General features: G+C 60.1%; 2 protein-coding genes across 6 annotated transcripts; both read right to left on the bottom strand.

Annotated features, from left to right (window-relative positions):
- Positions 1-378: 378 nt before the first annotated feature.
- Positions 379-11,547, bottom strand: LOC126635213 (fas-binding factor 1 homolog). Of its 5 annotated transcripts, none has more exons than XM_050306241.1 (19): positions 11,498-11,547; positions 10,902-11,035; positions 10,719-10,760; positions 10,150-10,210; positions 9,691-9,751; positions 9,434-9,542; positions 8,749-8,827; positions 8,239-8,384; positions 7,814-7,901; positions 6,119-7,286; positions 5,926-6,014; positions 5,415-5,572; positions 4,840-4,946; positions 4,643-4,765; positions 3,725-3,892; positions 2,732-2,908; positions 2,139-2,255; positions 1,424-1,729; positions 379-859 (listed from the first exon to the last, which is right to left on the bottom strand). In XM_050306241.1, the coding sequence occupies exons 2-19, from the start codon at positions 10,969-10,971 to the stop codon at positions 800-802; spliced, it is 3,129 nt and encodes a 1,042-aa protein (XP_050162198.1). In that variant the 5' UTR covers positions 10,972-11,035; positions 11,498-11,547; the 3' UTR covers positions 379-799. The 5 variants fall into 5 exon arrangements, with proteins under 5 accessions (XP_050162198.1, XP_050162197.1, XP_050162196.1 ...); XM_050306240.1 differs by having other exon boundaries at positions 3,725-3,877; positions 8,239-8,399; XM_050306239.1 differs by having other exon boundaries at positions 8,239-8,399.
- A 3,091-nt stretch (positions 11,548-14,638) lies between these two features.
- LOC126635211 (ubiquitin-like protein 5) lies at positions 14,639-19,245 on the bottom strand. The gene is given in 6 exon segments (XM_050306238.1): positions 14,639-15,330; positions 16,089-16,100; positions 16,103-16,125; positions 17,742-17,825; positions 17,945-18,001; positions 19,193-19,245. Coding segments are annotated over 5 exon segments (219 nt in total). The 5' UTR covers position 18,001; positions 19,193-19,245; the 3' UTR covers positions 14,639-15,286.
- Between the last annotated feature and the right edge of the window lie 1,012 nt (positions 19,246-20,257).

Consider the following 20,257-nt stretch of genomic DNA (forward strand, 5'->3'; position numbering starts at 1 on the left):
CCCCCAGTCTCCCCGGCGACTGTCACTCCTGGAGACCCCCCAGTCACCTCGGGGGACCCTCCTGTCACTCTCGGGGACCCCCAGGAACCTCCTGTCACCCCGGGTGACCCTCCTGTCATTCCTGGGGACCCCCAGGACCCCCCAGTCACCCCGGGGACTCTCCTGTCACTCCTGGGGACTCCCAAGGGGTAATTAATTAGCGTTCTGCCAAGGCTCCTGAGGTGTTAATGGGCAATTAGCGGGCAACTCGTCATCTCAAAGAGCGTCGTTGCAGCCCCTGACGGGACTGGAACACCCGCGGGGGTGGGGGGGAGGAATTCCGTGTTCTGAGCCCTCCGGGAAGGCCGGGAATTGCAGGAAAACGCCTCAGCCAAGGATTTATTACTAAAAAAAATACATATATTGGTTTGTAAACATCAAAAAATAGGGTTTGTAAACACCCAAAACACAGGGTTTGTGGGCAGGTTTGGTGCCCGGGGGGGGCACAGCTCTGGCTCCGCCTCCCATTCCAGCTCCTGCTCCCATTCCCGCTCCCATTCCCTCTCCATTCCAGCTCCTGCTCCTATTCCAGCTCCAATTCCAGCTCCTGCTCCATTCCCACTCCCATTCCTGCTCCATTCCAGCTCCCATTCCCGCTCCCATTCCAGCTCCCATTCCAGCTCCCATTCCACCTCCCGCTCCCATTCCCACTCCCATTCCAGCTCCCGTTCAAGCTCCCATTCCCAGTTCCCTGCTCCCATTCCCGCTCCCATTCCCATTCCAGCTCCCACGGAGCTCCGGGCTGGCACCAGGGGAGGTTTCAGGGCCCCTTCCTCAGGTTTTCCAGGAAGAGGCTCTCGCTTTCCAGGAAATCGTGGTCCTGGTGAGGGGAGGAGGGATTGGGATGATTCCCCCGGGCTGATTCCCAGCCCCTTTCAGCCCAAATCCCACCCGGATGGGTCTGAGCCCCTTCCAGTTCCCCCCCCCAGATGGTTCCAAACCCTTTCCCAGCCTTTCCAGCTCCCACCCAGCTGATTCCAATCCCATTTCCCACCTCTGTTTCCACCCAGCTGGTTCCCAACCCTTTTCCCAGCCCCTTTTCCTGGATCCCAGTCCCTCCCAGCTCCACCCAGCTGGTTCCAATCCCATTTCCCAGCCCAGCTGGTTCCAATCCCATTTCCCAGCCCTGCTCCCACCCAGCTGGTTCCAATCCCATTTCCCACCCCAGTTGGTTCCAATCCCATTTCCCAGCCCCGTTCCAATCCCATTTCCCAGCCCAGCCGGTTCCAATCCCCTTTCCCAGCCCAGCTGGTTCCAATCCCATTTCCCAGCCCAGCTCCCTGGTTCCAATCCCATTTCCCAGCCCAGCTGGTTCCAATCCCATTTCCCAGCCCCTTCCAGCTCCTCCCCCAGCCGGTTCCGATCCCTTTCCCGCCGCGCTCACCACCCGTGCCCGGTGCTTCAGCAGCAGGAGGTGCCCGTGGAGCGCGGCCGAGCCCCACAGGGGGTCCCTGGAGCCCCACAGGGGGTCCCTGGAGCCCCCCAGGATCATCCCCACGGGAGGCAGGAATGCCGGGAGCAATCCCGGAGCGCCGGGGGCCGGCGGGATGTGGAGCCGCTCCCCCGGGACCGCATCCCCCGGGATCAGCCGCTCCGTGCCCGGCAGGATCCGGGTCCCGGTCCCTGGAGGTGACAATTCCTGCCGGAGCCGCTGGAGCTGCCGCCGCTGCTGGGCCAGGCTCAGCCGCGCCTGCCATTCCCGGGAAAAGGGACGGGATGAGCCCTCGGGAAGGGCCGGGAACAGCGGGGGAGGGCTGGGAATGGGGATTGGAACAGGGAATAGGGCTGGGAATGGGGACTGGAACCAGGGAATAGGGCTGGGAAAGGAGATTGGAACCGGGGAACAGGGCTGGGAAATGGGATTGGAACCAGCTGGGCTGGGAAAGGGGATTGGAACCAGCTGGGACGGAAAATGGGATTGGAACCAGCTGGGATGGGAAATGGGATTGGAACCAGGGAACAGGGCTGGGAAAGAAGATTGGAAGGAGGGAACAGAGCTGGGAAATGGGATTGGGAACAGGGCTGGGAAATGGGATTGGAACAGGGAACAGGGCTGGGAACCAGCGCAGCTCCATTCCCGGCTGGTGGGTGGGAATCACCTGCTCCAAACGCTCTTCCTGCTCCCGGAGCTGCTCCAGCCGCTCCCGCTGCTCCCCCTGCACGGCCCGCGCTTCCCGGAGAGCCCGATCCCCGTCCCGGCACTGCCGCTCCGAGCGCTGCCGACACCGGAACGGGGAATATGGGATGGGATGGGATAGGAGGGGAATGGGGATCGGAATGGAATGGGGATGGGATGGGATAGGATGGGAATGGGGATGGGAATGGAGTGGGGATGGGATGGGATAGGATGGGAATGGGGATGGGGGGAATGGGATGTGGATGGGATAGGATGGGGGGAATGGAGATGGAGTGGGAAGGGAACAGGGTGGGAATGGAGGGGAATGGGATGCGGATGGGGTGGGAACGGGGATGGGAAGGGGGTGGGGTGGACATGAGAATGGGGATCAGGATGGGGATGGGAATGGGGACAGGAATGGGGATGGGGATGGGGATGGGAATGGGGTGAGAACAGGGATGGGGATGGGAATTGACCCCCTCCCTGCCCGGGGGATCCTGGGCACCTCCCCCCCCTTGGGACACGATTCCCACCGCAGAGGGAGCCCCAGCTCCGCTCCCGGCTGGAATCACCAACCTCGGCCAGGGCCTGGATGTCCAGCTCGCGCTGCCGGAGCCGCTCCGTGTCCCGGAGCAGCCTCTCCCGCTCCGCCCGCAGCTCCCGCCGCGCCCCCTCCAGCCCCTCCCGCTCCCGCTCCAGCCGCTCCTGCTCCGCCCGCAGCTCCCGCGCCCGGAACCGCAGCTCGCTCTGCTCCTGGGAGAGCGCCAGCGTCAGGGAATGTCCCCAGGGAATGTCCCCAGGGACAGCAGGAACGGAACCGCAGCTCGCTCTGCTCCTGGGAGAGTGCCAGCGTCAGGGAATGTCCCCAGGGAACGTCCCCAGGGACAGCAGGAACGGAACCGCAGCTCGGTCTGCTCCTGGGAGAGTGCCAGCGTCAGGGAATGTCCCCAGGGAGGGCAGGGAATGTCCCCAGGGAGGGCAGGAACATCCCCAGGGAAGGCAGGAACGGAACCGCAGCTCAGTCTGCCCCTGGGAGAGCACCAGCGTCAGGGAATGTCCCCAGGGAGGGCAGGGAATGTCCTCAGGAAATGTCCCCAGGGAGGGCAGGAACGGAACCGCAGCTCAGTCTGCCCCTGGAGAGCATCGCAGTCAGAGAATGTCCCCAGGGATAGCCTGGAATGTCCCCAGGGAGGGCAGGAACAGAACTGCAGCTCGGTCTGCTCCTGGGAGAGCATCTGAGTCAGGGAATGTCCTCAGGGAATGTCCCCAGGGATGGCAGGGAATGTCCCCAGGGAGAGCAGGGAACATTCCAAGGAACATTCCCAGGAACATCTCCAGGGATGGAAGGAATACTCCCACAGATGCCAGGGAATATCCCCAGGGAACATCCCCAGGCAGGGCAGGAACATTCCCAGGGATGGCAGGGCACATCCCCACGGATGCCAGGGAACATCTCCAGGGAACATTCCCAGGGAACATTCCCAGGCGGGGGGGGGGGATTTGAACACAAATTCCACACAAACCACGTTTCCCCCAACACCAAGAAAATCGGGATTTTCCCGCCCTCACCTTGTCCAGGTCCCTCAGGGCCGACTCCAGGTGCTCCGAGCGCTCCTGGCTCCGCCTCTCCTGGCTCTGGAATTCCGCCCGGGCCTTTTCCAGCCTCCGGCGCTCCTCGGAGCATTCCCGGAGCACTTCCCGCTGCTGCTCCAGCCACGCACCCTGGGAATGCCGGGGCTGATCCCAGTCCCTTCCCAAAGGGGATTCCCTCCTTCCATCCCCCCAATCCAGGGATTCCCTCCTTCCATCCCCCCCAATCCAGGGATTCCCTCCTTCCATCCCCCCAGTCCAGGGATTCCCTCCTTCCATCCCCCCCAATCCAGGGATCCCTCCTTCCATCCCTCCCAATCCAGGCATTCCTTCTTTCCATCCCTCCCAAGCCAGGGATTCCCTCCTTCCATCCCCCCAGTCCAGGGATTCCATCCCCCAAAATCCCTTCCCAATCCAGGGATTCCCTCCTTCCATCCCTCCCTGCAGCTCCCAGGGCTGGGAGCTCCAGGTTGCATCCCGGGATATTCCCCATGCATGGACCTGGATGGATCCCAGACCCTTTCCCAGCCCCTTCCAGCTCCCACTCAGCTGCTCCCAATCCCATTCCCAGCTGATTCCAATCCCATTCCCAGCTGGTTCCAATCCCATTCCCAGCCCTGTTCCCACCCAGCTGCTTCCAACCCCACTTCCCAGCTGGTCCCAATCCCATTTCCCAGCTGCTTCCAATCCCATCTCCCATCTGTTCCGAATCCCATTTCCCAGCCCTGTTCCCACCCAGCTGCTCCCAATCCCATTTCCCATCTGTTCCCAATCCCATTTCCCAGCTGCTCCCAATCCCATTTCCCAGCTGCTCCCAATCCCATTTCCCAGCCCTTTTCCCACCCCCGGAGCAGGACTGGGAGGCTGGGAAATCCCTGGAATGTCGTCCCAGCCCACCTTGGCCTCGTCCAGCTCTGCCCTCTCCCGGGAGAGCAGCTGATCCCGGAGCTGCCGCTGCTCCCGCAGCTCCTTCCGCAGGGAATCCGCCCGGGATCGCTCGGCCCGGGCCCGGCGGCGCTCCTGGAAGGGCAGGGGGGGCTCCAGGGATCGATCCCACCCGGAGCGCTCGGGAACGGGAATGGATCGGGAATCACCTGCTCCAGGAGCTGCTCCCGCTCCGCCAGCCGCGATTCCAGGGAAGCCACGGCCTCCTGGAGCCGGTCCCGCTCCTGCTGCTGCCGGCACAGCCGCGCCTGGAGCGCTGGGACACGGAAAACTGGGATTGGGGGGGCTGGGAACTGGGAATGGGGTCATGGGAACTGGGAATGGGGTCATGGACAGCGGGAATGGGGTCATGGGAACCAGGAATGGGGTCATGGGAACTGGGAATGGGATCCTGGGAACTGGGAATTGGATCCCATTCCCAGGCCTTTTCCAGCCCTGGCTCCCGGCCTTTGGAACCCTGGGAGCGACTCATCCCGGTTTTCCGGGGGGATCCCGGAGGGGGAGCAGGAGCAGCCGCAGCCCCTCTGGGGCTGAGCCGGACACGGAGCCTGCAGAGCTCAGGGAATTCCCGGGATCTCAGGGAATCCCCGGGATCTCAAGGAATTCCCGGGATCTCAGGATCCCCTGGGACACCACGGGGCTGCCTGGATTCCCTGGGATTGCCTGGATTCCCTGGGATCAGCACCGGGAATCCCTGGAATGAGGCGCGTGGAGGGAACGTTACCTGAGAGCTGCTCATCCCGCTCCGGGGACGGGGGGGGATCCCGGGATTTGGGGGGATCCTGGGAGTGATCCTGGGGGGGATCCTGGGATTGATCCTGGGGGGGATCCTGGGACGGTCCCGGCATCTCCTGCTGCTCCTCCCCCACCTTCCCACGGCTCCTGAGGAGGGATCGGGATGGGATGGGATGGGATGGGATGGGATTGATGGGATGGGATTGATGGGATGGGATGGGATTGATGGGATGGGATGGGATGGAGGGGATGGGATGGATGGGATGGGATGGGATGGGATGGGATGCACTGGGATGGACTGGGATGCACTGGGATGGGATGGGATGGGATGCACTGGGATGGACTGGGATGCATTGGGATGGGATGGGATGGGGTGGATGGGATGGGATGGGATTGATGGGATGGGATGGGATGCACTAGGATGGAATGGACTGGGATGACTGGGATGCCCTGGGAATGCCCCCAGGCCGGGTGGGGGCTCAGGGGGTCTCTGGGGGTACCTGTGGGGCCCCTCCCCCAGCTCCAGGTGCCGCTGCCGCCTCTGGACACTCCCCAGGGAGAGGCTCCGCTCCAGCTCCAGCGCCCGCACCTGCGGGAATGGGAATGGGAACGGGAACGGGGACCCCCCACGGGTGACACCCCAACATCCCATGGGTGACCCCCCCACCCACGGGTGACCCCCCCAGGCCCCACCTGCAGCTCCAGCTCCGCCACCTGGACCTGGAGACTGAGCAGGGAATAACCGGGATGGGCCGGGAATGCTGGGAATGCTCCGGGATCCCTCTGGAATGGCTGGGATGGGAATGGTCCGGGATCCTGGAACGGCTGTGATAGGAGAGATCCTGGATCCCTCTGGAATGGCTGGGCTGGCAGAGCCCCAGGATCCCTCTGGAATGGGAGAGCTCCTGGATCACTCTGGGATGGTAGAGCCCCTGGATCCCTCTGGAATGGCTGGGCTGGCAGGGATCCTGGATCCCTCTGGGATGGCTGAGATCCTGGATCCCTCTGGAATGGCTGAGATCCTGGATCCCTCTGGAATGGGAGAGCTCCTGGATCCCTCTGGGATGGCTGAGATCCTGGATCCCTCTGGAATGGCAGAGCTCCTGGATCCATCTGGAATGGCAGAGCCCCAGGATCCCTCTGGGATGGCAGAGCTCCTGGATCCCTCTGGGATGGCTGGGCTCCTGGAACTGTGTCCTGCTCTCCTGGAAGTTCCCTGCTCTCCTGGGAATGCAGCCCCAGCCCCTCCCCCAGCCCTTTTCCCGGGATCCCAGAGGGTTGGGAATGTCTCTCCCGGGCCTTGGCCTGGGCCCTTTTCCGGGCCAGGGCCGAGCTCAGCCAGTTCTGATCCCGCGGCTCCGATCCCGGGAAATCCTCGGCCCTGGATCCCAATCCTGGGAAATCCTCAGTCCCGGATCCCAATCCTGGGAGATCCTCGGCCCTGGATCCCAATCCTGGGAAATCCTCATTCCTGGATCCCAATCCTGGGAGATCCTTATCCTTGGATGCCAATCCTGGGAAATCCTTGTCCTTCAATCCCAGTCCTGGGAGATCCTTATCCTTGGATGCCAATCCCAGGAGACCCTTGTCCTCGGGTCCCAATCCTGGGAGTTCTTCGTCCTTGGCTCCCAATCCCAGGAATTCCTCATTGTTGGCTCCCAATCCCGGAAATCCCTTGTCCTTGGCTCCCAATCCTGGGAATTCCTCATTTTTGGCTCCCAATGCCGGGAATTCCTCGTCCCTGGCTCCCAATCCCGGGAATTCCTCGTCCTTCAGCCCCAGCCAGGCGGCCCCAGCCCCACCCCCCCTCAGGGAGGGCCTTGGGGACTCCCTCGGGAAGAGGCCGATCCCGCCGGGAATCCTGCGGGAAACGGGGGGGCTGAGGGGGGAGGGACACGGGAATATTGGGAGAGGGGGATGGTGGGATAGTGGGATAGTGGGACATTGGGATGGTGGGATGGTGGGATATTGGGATAGTGGGATATTGGGATGGTGGGATAATGGGATATTGGGATGGTGGGATGGTGGGATATTGGGATGGTGGGATATTGGGATGGTGGGATAGTGGGATAGTGGGATGGTGGGATGGTGGGATGGTGGGATAGTGGGATAGTGGGATGGTGGGATGGTGGGATGGTGGGATGGTGGGATAGTGGGATGGTGGGATGGTGGGATGGTGGGATAGTGGGATATTGGGATATTGGGACATTGGGATAGTGGGATGGTGGGATATTGGGATAGTTTGACAGTGGGATATTGGGATAGTGGGATATTGGGATATTGGGACATTGGGATAGTAGGATAGTGGGATATTGGGATATTGGGATGGTGGGATGGTGGGATAGTGGGATATTGGGACATTGGGGACACCGGGGGGTCCCCCCCTACCTGAGCCCCCTCCTCCGGCCCCGCCGCCCCTCGGAGGCCACGGAGGGCTCGTAGGATCCCAAGGGAAAATCTGGATCTTCCCACGGCCCTGCCCGGGAAAAGCGCCTGGTCAGAGCCTGGAAAAGCACCTGGAAAAGCTCCTGGAAAAGAGCCTGGAAAAGAGCCTGGAAAAGCTCCTGGAAAAGCCCCTGGAAAAGAGCCTGGAAAAGCTCCTGGAAAAGAGCCTGGAAAAGCTCCTGGAAAAGAGCCTGGAAAAGAGCCTGGAAAAGTGCCTGGAAAAAAGCCTGGAAAACAGCCTGCCTGGGAATTCCTCCAGGGATTGGGCCTTGGGAAACAGCCCTGCCCTGCTCCTCCCATGGAATTCCCACCTGGAATGTGCCCCTGGAAGGCTCTTCCTTAACCCCCCCTCCCAGGGCAGTTCCCACCTGGCTGCTCCGGATCCGTGGGATCCAGTTCAGATTTCCCCTTGGGATCCATCCTGGGTTCTCCCTTGGGATCCATCCCAGATTTTCGCTTGGGATCCATCCCAGGCTCCTCCTTCTCCATCTGCTCCAGGATTTTGGCTCTTCCCCTGTGGAGCTGCGGGCTGGGAACACCGGGAATGGCGGGACATGGGGGGGAGAGGAGGGGGAGGGGGGACAGGGGGACACAGGGGACAGGGGGGCACAGGGAGCATGGGGGGTGGCACAGGGGGGCACAGGCCACCCCCTGTCCCACTGTCCCCTCCCCTGTGTCCCTGTCCCCTCCCTGTCCCCTTCCCTGTCCCTCTGTCCCCTCCCTGTCCCCTCCCCTGTGTCACTGTCCCTGTCCCTCCCCTGTCCCCTCCCTCTGTCCCCTCCTGTCCCCTCACCTGTCCCTCTGTCCCCTCCCTGTCCCCTCCCTGTCCCTCCCCTGTGTCCCTGTCCCTCCCTCTGTCCCCTCCCCTGTCCCCTCACCTGTCCGTCATTCCCGAGGCTTTCCCGGCTCCTCCCAGGGAATCCACCAGGTCGGTGACGTCACCACCGGGGGGGACACCTGGGGGGGGAGGGGCACCTTGGGGACATCCCATGGGAATCACTGCCCTGGGAATGGGGACTGATCCCATGGGAATCACTGCCTTTGGAATCTGATCCCATGGGAATCACTGCCCTGGGAATGGGGACTCTGATCCCATGGGAATCACTGCCCTGGGACTCTGATCCCATGGGAATCACTGCCTTTGGAATCTGATCCCATGGGAATCACTGCCCTGGGACTCTGATCCCATGGGAATCACTGCCTTTGGAATCTGATCCCATGGGAATCACTGCCCTGGGACTCTGATCCCATGGGAATCACTGCCTTTGGAATCTGATCCCATGGGAATCACTGCCCTGGGAATGGGGACTCTGATCCCATGGGAATCACTGCCTTTGGAATCTGATCCCATGGGAATCACTGCCTTGGGAATGGGGCTGATCCCATGGGAATCACTGCCCTGGGAATGGGGACTCTGATCCCATGGGAATCACTGCCCTGGGAGTGGGGCTGATCCCATGGGAATCACTCCCTTTGGAATCTGATTCCATGGGAATCACTCCCTTTGGAATCTGATCCCACGGGAGCTGCTCCAGGGGAAAGGCCCAGTGGAATTCCTGGTACCTTCCTGGGGATCCAGCGGCTTCCCGAGGCTTTTCCCAGTCCCAGCTCCCGCCAGCCTGGGCCTGGATCGGGAGATTCCCAGGATTTCTGCATCCAGGTCATCCAGGTCCTGGGGAGAGAGCCCAAGGGGAGGAATTCTGACCCAAACATTGGGAATTCCGTCCTCAACATTGGGAATTCTGTCCCAAATTTTGGGAATTCTGCCCCAAACGTTGGGAATTCTGCCCCAAAAGTTTGGGAATTCTGCCCTCGCTCACCTGTGTCTCTCCCAGATCATCTCCAGGGGATTTCCCGCCGGGATCCTCATCCAGGACCCCCCTGTGACAGGGATTTGGGATTTGGGATCAGGGGGATTTAAGATCTGGGGTTTGGGATCGGGGGGGGTTGGGATCCAGGATTTGGGATCAGAATTTTGGGATCAGGGAGATTTGGAATCAGGGGTTTGGGATCAGGAGTTTGGGATCAGGGGGATTTGGGATCAGAGGTTTGGGATCAGGGGGATTTGGGTTCAGGGATTTGGGATCAGGGGTTTGGGATCAGAAGTTTGGGATCAGGGATTTGGGATCAGAGGTTTGGGATCAGGGGTATGGGATCAGGGATTTGAGATCAGGGATTTGGGATCAGGGGTTTGGGATCAGGGATTTGGGATCAGGGGTTTGGGATCAGGGGTTTGGGATCAGGGTTTGGGATCAGGGGGTGAGGGGCTGAGCACTCACCTGGGGCTCACCTGGGGCCAGGTGAGTCGGGATCCGCGGGAAGGGGGAACGGGAGGATCCTCTGGGAACGAGGGAGGGGTCAGGGAGGGGCTTGGAGACCCCCTGGGGATCCAGGGCAGGGGGTCCCGGGACAGGAGAAACCCCCAGGGGGTCCCGGGACAGGAGAAACCCCCAGGGGGTCCCAGGACAGGTGAAACCCCCAGGGGGTCCCGGGACAGGAGAAACCCCTCAGGTGATCCCAGCTCAGGTGATCCCAGCTCAGGTGACCCCAAGCTCAGGTGACCCCAAGCTCAGGTGATCCCAGCTCAGCTGTTCCCCCCAGGTGATCCCAGCTCAGGTGATCCCAGCTCAGGTGATCCCAGCTCAGGTGATCCCAGCTCAGGTGACCCCAAGCTCAGGTGACCCCAAGCTCAGGTGACCCCAAGCTCAGGTGATCCCAGCTCAGCTGTTCCCCCCAGGTGATCCCAGCTCAGGTGATCCCAGCTCAGGTGATCCCAGCTCAGGTGATCCCAGGACAGGTGTTCCCCCCCCAGGTGCTCCCAGGGTGGATCCAGAGGGTCCCACCTTACCATCGAATCCCAGGAGATCCCCGAGCACGTCCTCGACGGAATCTGGGACAGGATATGGCCCAGGCGAGCCCAGGTGGGACCAGGTGAGCCCAGGTGGGACCAGGTGAGCCCAGGTGGGACCAGGTGGGACACCTTTCACACCCCCTGGATCCCCCCCGGGCTCCCCCCTCGCCCCCCACTCACCATGGCTCATCCCAACGGATCCCAGCAGATCCCAATGGATCCCAGCAGGTCCCGGTAGATCCCAGGTCATTCCCAGGTCACTCCCAGCTCATTCCCAGCCCCGCCGGAGCCTCCCCCTGCTCAGGACCCCCGGCCTGGGGGGAGGGGAGGGGAGAGGAGAGGAGAGAAGGGGGCGGCTCTTTGGGGGTCCCTCCCGTCCCTCCAGGGGGGTCCCAGGGGCTCCTGAGGGGTCTCAGGGGCTCCTGAGGGGTCTTTGGGGGTCCCGGGATTTCCCCCCCACCCTCCCTCCCAGGGGTCCCTCGGTCTCCTCCCTGCTCGGGGGGTCCCGGGGGGTCCCTCGGCCCGTCAGTCCCTCCCAGGGGGTCCCGGAGGGGGGTCCCGGGGGCCCCTGACCCATCGCTCCCCTCCCGGGGGGGGTCCCAGACCCATCTCTCCCCTCCCAGGGGGTCCCGGGGGTCCCTGCCCCATCGCTCCCCTCCCGGAGGTCCCTGATCAATCAGTCCCTCCCGGGGGGTCCGTCGGCCCGTCAGTCCTTCCCGGGGGGGGTCCCGGGGGGTCCCTCTCGTGGGGGGGGTCCCGGTCCCCCCTCCCCTCACCCCTCCCCGCTCGGGCCGTGGGCGCCGCCATCTTGGTCGGTTGCCATAGCGACGGCGCTCGTGGAAGGCCCCCTCGCACCGCCCCCAGCCACGGGGCTGCCCCGCGCGCCGCCTGATTGGAACGGCGCCCGCAGCACCCCCCGGAATCGCGGGAAGAAACAAAGCCCAAAAGTCGCCCGGAGTGCGTTTATTCACAGCGCAGGGGCCGCGGGGGGTGATTGCCCCCGTCACGCACCCCCCTTGCCTTTGTTCGGCTCGTTTTATGCAGTATAATATTATATATTAATGAGTTGTGTTAGATATACATTAATTGTGTTCCATTTGCATGAGCTGTGCCAGCGAATTCCAGACAAGTGGGAGAGGGAATCATCACCATCCACCACTCCCATACCTGCGCCTTGGAACGCCCCTTGGGGGTTTTCTCTCGGGGGTTTTTGGGATGAAGTAAAAAAAAATCTTCCTGGGCTTGAACTTTTCACCCCTGCCCAAAAACTGCTGAGTCGGCACCGCCCGATTAACCCAAACTGGGATCGTCTCCAGGAGCTTCTCCTTATCAGCCTTCAAGGTCTCTTTCTCACGAGCCTCAGAGCCCGTTATCGAAACTCCAAGGTCTTCTGTTCCTGCCAAAATCCTCCATAAAAAAATAACTTTATCCTGGCTGTAAATTGGCTCAGCCTGTCCTGATTCCATCTGCAAATCCGCTGGGAAACAACCCCGGCCACGATCTCGGGGCGGTGCTTGGTGTTTGGATCCCCCTTTATGGGTCCCCACGAGCCAAATCCCCCCTCAAATCCCGACTCCTCCATGGGAATATTCCAATATTCCAGTAAAAACATCCATAAAAGTAGCCCAAGGTCCCCCCAGAAACGTCCCCATATCCCGACACCAACATCCTGATATCCCAAAAAATCATCCTGATACCCCAGTAAAATCATCCTGACATCCCAATAAAAATATCCCATAATCCCAATAAAATCATTCCCCAATATCCCAATAAAATCATCCCAAAACCCCAATAAAATCATCCCAATACCCCAATAAAAACCTCCCAATACCCCAATAAAAACCTCCCGCTATCCCCACAAAAAGCCCCCCAATCTCCCTCCACCCCCACCCTGCATTCCCGGGGGGATTTTCCCCTTCCTGGTGGGAATTTTTTCCGGGAATATTTTTGGGAAAAGGGTTTGTTATTCATGGAATGAACCCCCCCCCTCCTTTGACCCTTCCCGGTCCCTCCGGGAGTCCAGGAAAAGGGTTGGGGGATTTGGGGGGCTCGGGGGGGCTTGGAGGGTCAGAGGTTTTTGGGGGATTTTGGGAGTTTAGGGCTCAGGGGGTTTGGGGGGGCTGGAGTGGATTTTGGGAGGGGGTCTGGAGGCTTTGGGGGTCAGCAGATTTGGGGGTCAGAAGATTTTTGGGGTGGATTTTGAGGGGATTGGGGAGTTTGGGGGCTCAGGGGGATTGGGGGTCGGTGGATTTTGGGGGAGGGGTCTGGAGGCTTTGGGGGTCAGAGGTTTTTGGGGTGGATTCTGGGGGTTGGGGGCTCAGAGGGGGGTTTAGGGGGCCAGTGGGTTTTGGGGGCTGGGGGTCTGGAGACTCTGGGGGTCAGAGGTTTTTGAGGTGGATTTTGGGGGTTGGGGATTTGGGGGCTCAGGGGGATTTGGGGGTCAGTGGATTTTGGGGAGGGGTCTGGAGGCTCTGGGGGTCAGAGGTTTTGGGGTGGATTCTGGAGGGTTGGGGGTCTGGGGCCTCAGGGGGATTTGGGGGTCAGTGAATTTTGGGGAGGGGTCTGGAGGCTCTGGGGGTCAGAGGGGTCAGCAGATTTGAGGGGTCAGAGGTTTTTGGGGTGGATTTGGGGGTTGGGGCCTCAGGGGGTGTTGGGGGTCTGGTGGATTTTGGGGAGGGGTCTGGAGGCTCTGGGGGATCAAGGGGTCAGAGGTTTTTGGAGTGGATTTTGGGGGTTGGGGATTTGGGGGCTCAGGGGCTCAGTGGATTTGGGGGCTCAGAGGTTTTTGGGATGGATTTGGGGGCTTGGGGCTCAGGGGGATTTGGGGGCTCAGGGGGCTCAGTGGATTTGGGGGCTCAGAGGTTTTCTGGGGTGGATTTGGGGGTTGGGGTCTCAGGGGATTTGGGGGCTCAGTGGATTTGGGGGCTCAGAGGTTTTTGGGGTGGGTTTGGGGGATTTGGGGGCTCAGGGGGCCGAGATCGTGGCCGGGGCTGTTTCCCATGGGATTTGCAGATGGAATCAGGGCAGGGCCGTGCTGGCTGTGCCGATTGACAGCCGGGATAAAGTCAATTTTGTAACGAGGAGTTTCCAGGGACAGAAACCCTTGGGGTTTGGATAACGAGCTCTGAGGCTCCCTCAGAGGAGGAAGAACCTCGAGGGCTCATCAGGAGAAGCTCCTGGGGACGATCCCGGTTCGGGGGGAGTTGGGCGGTGCTGACTCAGCAGATTTTGGGCAGGGGGGGAAAAGTTCAAACCCAGAAAGATTTTTTACCTCAGCCCAAAGAAAACCCCAAAGAAAACCCCAAAGAAAACCCCAAAGACCCCCAAAGAAAACCCCAAAGACCCCCGAGAGAAACCCCCAAGGGGCCGTTCCCAGGTGCAGTTGTGGGATTGGTGGATGGTGAGGATTCCACTCCCACTCTGCTGGAATTTGCTGCCCCATTCCCAAATTTTTCCCTCCCCATTCTCTGTTTTTTCCCACCCCATTCCCAGTTATTTCCCTCCGCATTCCCAGTTTTCCCACCCCATATCCAGTTTTTTTCTGCCCCCTTTCCCTTTTTTCCCCACCCCATTCCCAGTTTTCCCACCCCATTCTGTTTTTTCCCATCCCATTCCATTTTTTCCCACCCTATTCCCAGTTTTTTTCCCACCCCATTTCCAGTTTTCCCCCTCATTCCCAGTTTTCCCACCCCATTTTCTGGTTTCCCTGCCCCATTCCCAGTTTTTTCTTGCCCCATTCCCCGTTTTTCCCACCTATTCCGTTTTTTCCCTCCCCATTCCCAGTTTTTCCCACCTCATTCCCAATTTGTTTTCTTGCCTCATTCCCAGTTTTTTCCCACCTCATTCCCAGTTTTTCCCCACCCCATTCCCAGTTTTCCCCACCCCATTCCCGGTTTTCCCGAGGCCCAACACGAGGAGACCCCAAAAACACCTTTATTGTTACAAACAGCTGGAACGGGACGGGGGACTGGGGGGGACTGGGATGGACTGGGAAGGATTGGGGGGCACTGGGAGGGACTGGGGGGCACTTGGAGGGACTGGGAGGGAACTGGGAGGCACTGGGAGCTCCAGGTTCATCCCATCATGGACTGGGAGGGAACTGGGGGGGACTGGGAGGGAACTGGGAGGCACTGGGAGCTCCAGGTTCATCCCATCATGGACTGGGAGGGACTGGGAATGTCTGGGTGGTGCCAGAGCTCCAGGTTCATCCCATTATGGACTGGAGAGCACTGGGGGGCACTGGGAGGGACTGGGAGGCACTGGGAGGTGCCAGGGCTCCAGGTTCATCCCATTGTGGACTGGGGGGCACTGGGAGGGACTGGGAGGCACTGGGAGCCGCTATTGGTAGTAGAGCTCCAGTTTCATCCCATCATGGACTGGGAGGGTACTGGGGTGCACTGGGAAGGACTGGGAGGCACTGGGAGCCGCTATTGGTAGTAGAGCTCCAGTTTCATCCCATCATGGACTGGGAGGGGACTGGGAGGGACTGAGTGGTGCCAGAGCTCCAGGTTCATCCCTTCATGGACTGGGGGGCACTGGGAAGGACTGGGGGGCACTGGGAGCCGCTATTGGTAGTAGAGCTCCAGGTTCATCCCGTCGTGAATCTCATCTGGAATGGCAGTCAAGGAAAAGTCAAGGAAAAGGGATTGGGGGTCTGGGGATCAGGGGGTCTGAGGGGGTGAGTGGATTTTGGGGGAGGTCTGGGGGCTCAGAGGGGTGGATTTTGGGGGGGTCTGGGGGCTCTGGGGGGTCAGTGGATTTGGGGTCAGAGGTTTTGGGTGGATTTTGGGGGGTTGGGGAGTTTGGGGGCCCAGGGGGTTTGGGGTCAATGGATTTTGGGGGGTCAGTGGAATTTGGGGAGTCTGTTGGGTTTGGGGGGGTCAGTGGAATTTGGGGGGTTCAGAGATTTGGGAGGGTTGGTGGGTGGTGGGAGGTCTGTGGATTTTGGGGGTCAGTGGAATTTGGGGGGTTGGTGGATTTTGGGGGGTTTTCAGGGGTTTGGGGGTCAGTACATTTTGGGGGGTTCAGGGGTTTGGGGGGTCAGTGGGATTTTAGGACGGGGTCTCTTGGTTTGGGGGGCTCAATAGGTTTGGGGGGCTCAGGGGTGGGTGGATTTTGGGGGGTTTTGGGGGCTCAGTGGATTTTAGGCGGGGGTTTGGGGGGCTCAGGGGATCAGTGGATTTTGGAGGGGGTTTTGGGGGGCTCAGTGGATTTTGGGGGGGTTGGGGGGCTCCAGGGGCTCAGTGGATTTTGGGGAGGGGTTGGGGGGCTCAGGGGATCAGTGGATTTTGGGGGGGGTTTGGGGGGCTCAGGGGATCAGTGGATTTTGGGGGAGGATTTGGGGCTGCCCCTCCCCCATGAGGATACAGTCCCCGAGGTCACGTGGTCCTTGAAGATGGTGTACCTGGGGGGAGGGGCACAGGGGTGTCAGCCCCTCCCCAAACTACTGGCATGGTGCCCCTCCCCTCCTTCCCTCCCCCAGGGTGCCCCTCCCCACAAAGGCCCTGGGGGTGCCCCGTGCCCCCAAACTCTGGGGGTGCCCCAGCCCCAGGTGTCCCCTGTGCCCCCAGCCCCTCCCAATCCTGGTGCCCCCCGCCCTCAGACCCTCCTAAACCCCCTGTACTGGCCCCACCCCAGGTGCCCTTTCCAGTGACCCCTCAGCCCCCTGTGCCCCCATTCCAGAGTGTCCCCTGCCCCCACAGGTGCCCCCAGCCCCCTCAGTGCCCCCTGTGCCCCCAATCCCTGGTGCCCTCCCAGCCCCTCAGTGCCCCCAGCCCCCTCAGTTGCCCCCTGTGCCCCCAATCCTGGTGTCCCCCAGTGCCCCCAATCCCTGATGCCCCCTCAGCCCCCAGTGCCCCCATTTCTTGAGCATGATCTTGTCCCAGTGGGTCCTCCCAGCCCCTCAGTGCCCCCCATCCCCCAGGTGCCCCCATCCCCCTCAATCCTGGTGCCCCCGGCCCCTCAGTGCCCCCATTTCTTGAGCACGATCTTGTCCCAGTAGGTCCCCCCAGCCCCTCAGTGCCCCCCCAGGTGCCCCTCAATCCCTGGTGCCCCCCCAATTCCCTCAGTGCCCCCAGGTCCCACATGTCCTCCCCAATCCCCGATGCCCCCAGCCCCCAGGTGCCCCTCCACCATTTCTTGAGCCTGATCTTGTCCCAGTGTGTCCCCATCTGTGCCCCCTGCCCTCTCAATCCCTGGTGCCCCCAGGTGCCCCCAATCCCCCCCACCATTTCTTGAGCACGATCTTGTCCCAGTGGGTCCCAGTCTGGGTCCCTCCAGCGCCCTCTCAAACCCCTCAGTGCCCCCAGGTGCCCCCAAACCCCTCAGTGCCCCCCAGGTGCCCCCATCCCCTCAGTGCCCCCCAGGTGCCCCTCAATCCCCCAGGTGCCCCCATCCCCCACCATTTCTCAAGCCCAATCTTGTCCCATGGGTCCCCCAGGTGCCCCCAGCCCCTCAGTGCCCCCTCAGGTGCCCCCAATCCCCCACCATTTCTTGAGCACGATCTTGTCTCAGCGGGTGCCCCAGCCCCTCAGTGCCCCCCCGGTGCCCCTCAATCCCTCAGTGACCCCCAGGTGCCCCCAATCCCCCACCATTTCTCGAGCCTGATCTTGTCCCATGGGTCCCCCAGGTGCCCCCAGCCCCCAGTCCCAGGTGCCCCCAGCCCCTCAGTGCCCCCAGGTGCCCCCAGCCCCTCAGTGCCCCCAGGTGCCCCCAGCCCCCCAGTCCCAGGTGCCCCCAGCCCCTCAGGTGCCCCCACAATCCCAGGTGCCCCCAGGTGCCCCCATCCCCCACCATTTCTCGAGCCCAATCTTGTCCCATGGGTCCCCCAGGTGCCCCCAATCCCCTCAGTGCCCCCATCCCCCACCATTTCTTGAGCACGATCTTGTCCCAGCGGGTGCCGGTCTGGGCCCCCATCCCCCAGCCCCTCAGTGCCCCCATGCCCCCACCATTTCTTGAGCACGATCTTGTCCCAGTGGGTGCCCCCAGCCCCTCAGTGCCCCCAGGTGCCCCAGCCCCCACCATTTCTTGAGCACGATCTTGTCCCAGCGGGTGCCGGTCTGGGCCGCAATCAGCTTCTTCAGGTCCCGGATGGAATCCTCGGGGCTGGGGGAGTCAGGAACAACAGGGGGACGCAGGAGAGACCCCAGACCCCTCAAATCCCCAAAACCCCCAGACCCCTCAAATCCCCCAAAACCCCCCCAGACCCCCCCAGAGAGGGATACTTGCACTTGACCCGCACCTTCTTCCCCAGGCGGTCGTTACAAACAACCTCGATCATCCTGGGGAGGGGACGGGGGGGAAAGGGGGAAAATGGAGGGAAAAAGGGGAAAAATGAAGGGAAAATGAAGGGAAAATGAAGGGAAAATGAAGGGAAAATGAAGGGAAAATGAAGGGAAAAATGAAGGAAAAAAAGAGGAAAAATGAAGGGAAAAATGAAAGGAAAAGGAAGGAAAAAAGGGGGGAAAGTGGAGGGAAAAAGAGGGAAAATTAAGGAAAAAAAAGGAGGAAAAATGAATGGAAAAATGAAGGGAAAAATGAAGGGAAAAAGGAGCAAAAAGGAAGGGAAAAGGAAGGGAAAAGGAAGGGAAAAGGAGGAAAATGTGAGGGAGAAGAAAAGGAGAAGTAAAAAGAAAAAAAAAAACAAAACAAAGAAAAGAAATGGAAAAGAAACAGAAAAGGAGGGAAAGAAAGAAAAAAAAAGAAGGAAAAAGACAGGAAAAAGGAGGAAAAATGAAGGAAAAGAGGAGGAAAAAGAAGGAAAAAAGGAGGGAAAAAGGAGGAAAAATGAAGGAAAAAGGAAGGAAGGAGGAAGGGAAAATGAAGGAAAAAAGGAGGGAAAATGAAGGGAAAAAGAAGGAAAAATTAAAGGAAAAAGGAGGGAAAATGCGAGGGAGAAGAAAGGGAAAAGCAAAAAAAAAAAAAACAAACAAAAGGAAAAGAAATGGAAAAGAAAGAGAAAAGAAGGGGAAAAAGAAAGAAAAAGGAAGGAAAAAAGAAGGAAAAAGGAAGGGAAAAAAGAAGAAAAAAGAAGGAAACAAAAAGGAGAAAAGGAGGCAAAGAGACCCCTCAGGACCCCCCGAACACCTTCCCGATCCCCCTGACCCCCCGGACCCCCGGACCCCTCAGAACCTCCAGGACCCCCAAAGGTGCCCCCAGGACCCCCAACCCCCCCGGTACATTCTGACACCCCCGAGCCCTCCTGAGCCCCCAGACCCTCCAAAACACCCCCGGAACCCCAAAATTCCCCCGAACCCCAACCCCTTCGGACCCTCAAAATTCCCCCAACCCCCCAGGACGCCCCGAACCCCCCGACCCCAAACACCCCCGGACGCCCCCAAATCACCCCAGGACCCCAAAATCCCTCCCGGACCCCCAAAATTCCACCCAGGACCCCCTGGATCCCAAAACTCCCCGGAGCCCCCAAAACCCCCCCAAACCCCTCCGGGACCCCCAAAATTCCCCCCCGGTACCTCCCGAGCCCCCTCAGCGCCGCCGCCGGAACCGGAAGTGACGCAAAAGCGGCGGCGACGCCGGAAGTGGCGCCGGGAGGGAGGGCCAAGATGGCGGCGGAGCCTGAGGGGAGAAATGGGGGAAAATTGGGGATAAATGGGGAAAAATGAGGATAAATGGGGATAGTGAGGATAAATGAGGGATAAACGGGGGAAAATGAGGATAAATGAGGAGAAATTGGGATAATTGAGGAGAAACGAGGATAAATGGGGATAAATGAGGAGAAATGGGGAGAAATGAGGGAAAATGGGGATAAACAGGGAAAAGGGGGGGAATGAGAAGAAATGGGGGATTAATGAGGAGAAATTGAGATAATTGAGGAGAAATGGGGGAGAAATGGGGGGAAATGGTGAGAAATGAGGAGAAATGGGGATAAATGAGGAGAAATTGGGGGATAAACGAGAATAAATGGGGGAAAATGGGGATAAATGAGGAGAAATGGGGAGAAATGAGGAGAAATGGGGAGAAATGAGGGAAAATGGGGATAAATGAGGAGAAATGGGGGAGAAATGAGGATAAATTGGGGATTAATGAGGAGAAATGGGGGAATAGAGGGGGAAATTGGGATCAGTGGGGAAAACAGGGATAAATGGGGTTAAATGGAGGGAATTGGGAATAAATGGGGGGAAAAGGGGATAGATGGGGATAAAAGTGGGGGAAATTTGGGATAAATGGAGGAAATGGTGGGAGAAATGGGGATAAATGGGAAGGAATGGGGGAATTGGGGGAAGGTGGGGATAAATGGGGGAGAATTGGGGGGAACTGGGGGGAACTGGGGAGAAATGGGGAATAGGTGAAGAATTGGGGGATAAATGGGGGGACTGGGGGGTGATGAGGGGGCATCCCCACCCCAGAGGGGCTCCTGGGGGTCCCAAATTCCAGGATCCTCCTGTTCTGGGGGTCCCAAATTCCAGGGGGTCCCAAATTCCAGGATCCTCCTGTTCGGGAGTCCCAAATTCCCCACCCCCAGGCCGTTCAGCCCCCAGCCCTGCATTTTTAACCCCACATTCCAAGGCATTTTATTT

Source organism: Myiozetetes cayanensis, unplaced genomic scaffold, assembly GCF_022539395.1.
Source record: "Myiozetetes cayanensis isolate MyiCay16 unplaced genomic scaffold, myiCay2020 scf115, whole genome shotgun sequence".
Taxonomy (NCBI): Eukaryota; Metazoa; Chordata; class Aves; order Passeriformes; family Tyrannidae; genus Myiozetetes; species Myiozetetes cayanensis.

Excerpts from the sequence above, each read along its gene's own strand:
- LOC126635213 (XM_050306239.1), bottom strand. The coding sequence starts at position 10,971 with ATGACCTGGGATCTACCGGGACCTGCTGGGATCCATTGGGATCTGCTG. Across the intron at positions 7,902-8,238 it reads CACGGATCCGGAGCAGCCAG|GGCCGTGGGAAGATCCAGAT; the intron begins GTGGGAACTGCC and ends TTTCCCGGGCAG. Across the intron at positions 5,573-5,925 it reads CTGGGGGAGGGGCCCCACAG|GAGCCGTGGGAAGGTGGGGG; the intron begins GTACCCCCAGAG and ends ATCCCTCCTCAG.